General features: G+C 42.4%; 1 protein-coding gene across 1 annotated transcript; it reads left to right on the forward strand.

Moving 5' to 3' along the window:
- Positions 1-223: 223 nt before the first annotated feature.
- Positions 224-1121, forward strand: ch25hl1.2 (cholesterol 25-hydroxylase like 1, tandem duplicate 2). Its single transcript, XM_051656392.1, is given in 1 exon segment — positions 224-1121. A coding segment is annotated over 1 exon segment (831 nt). The 3' UTR covers positions 1055-1121.
- The last annotated feature ends 303 nt before the right edge of the window (positions 1122-1424 follow it).

A 1424-nucleotide genomic window follows, 5' to 3' on the forward strand; every position in this document is an offset into this window, starting at 1 on the left:
AACCTAATACACAGTTTTCAAAACACCTCAGACAACCAAATAATATATAATTTACCAAAGGGATGGGGGTATAAATATTTCAATACAACGTCATTAGAGACAAGGCACCTGAGCCATGTTACATCCAAGACGGGATCATTTAGAGAGTTTAGAAACACTAAGCATTCTATTAGTGTTTCATTTGCTGCTATGAAAGAAAATTAGTTGACTAATATTTTTAAAAATGACCCTAATACAGGTGTTTGAAATAGTTTGGGAGAGCTACCAGAAAAGAGACTCCATTTTGCAGCCTGTTTGGGACTATCTGCGGCTCAACCACTCTGAAACTCTTTGATCGCCTCTCTTTCCTGTGATTCTGACAGTGGCATCATACTCTGTTCTTTGCCTACCCTACCTAGTCTGCAACATCTTGGGTGAGAGGTGGCCAGCTATATACCAGTACAAGATCCAGCCTGGCAAGATGCCCACAACTGCAATACTCCTTCACTGCAGTGGAGTTATCCTCTATAATCATATCCTTCTAGTGATCCCAGCTGCAGTAGCTCAGTGGATGTGGAGACCTCCCATTCCCCTGCCTGAACGAGCACCTACATTACTAGAACTTGCAGGTGGAGTGGTTGGAAATCTGCTCCTCTTCGACTTTCAGTACTTAATTTGGCAATTTTTGCATCACAGGATCCGCTGGCTGTATGTCACTTTCCATGCCATTCACCACAATTACTCTGCCCCCTTTGCTCTGGTCACACAGTGCCTTGGGGGAAGGGAGATGGTCACAGTGGGTTTCTGGACCACACTCAACCCGGTTCTACTGAGGAGTCATCTGCTCACCACCTGGATGTTCATGGAGGTCCATGTGTATGTATCAGTGGAGGACCATTCTGGATATGATTTCCCCTGGTCCATGTCTCGTCTGATCCCATTTGGTGTTTACGGAGGTCCAAGCAAGCATGATGTCCACCAACAGAAACCAAATACCAACTTTGCACCCCATTTTAGTCACTACGATAAAGTGTTCAGCACTCATGCTGAATTTAGTTTTGTCAAAACTGAGTGATGAAACAGCATGCATGTAACTGTATATAAGCTTTAAAATTGCATGTTTGATCTTAAAACTACTTCAGGCTGTACTTTAACCAACTCCAGTTTATGGTACAGGATGTACAGGATAATTCACCCAAAAATTTTAATTCTCTCATCATGTACTCACCCTCATGCCATCCCAGATGAGTATGACTTTCTTTCTTCTGCTGAACACAAACAAAGATAGAAGAACATCTCAGCTCTGTAGGTCCATTCAGTGCAAGTGAATGGTGGCTAGAAATTTGAAGGTCCAAAAAGCACCTAAAGGCAGCATAAAAGTAATCAATATGACTCAAGTGGTTTAATCCATGTCTTCTGAAATGATATAATAGGTGTGGGTGAGA

The sequence above is a fragment of the Myxocyprinus asiaticus genome, chromosome 26 (genome assembly GCF_019703515.2).
Source record: "Myxocyprinus asiaticus isolate MX2 ecotype Aquarium Trade chromosome 26, UBuf_Myxa_2, whole genome shotgun sequence".
NCBI classification, from domain to species: domain Eukaryota; kingdom Metazoa; phylum Chordata; class Actinopteri; order Cypriniformes; family Catostomidae; genus Myxocyprinus; species Myxocyprinus asiaticus.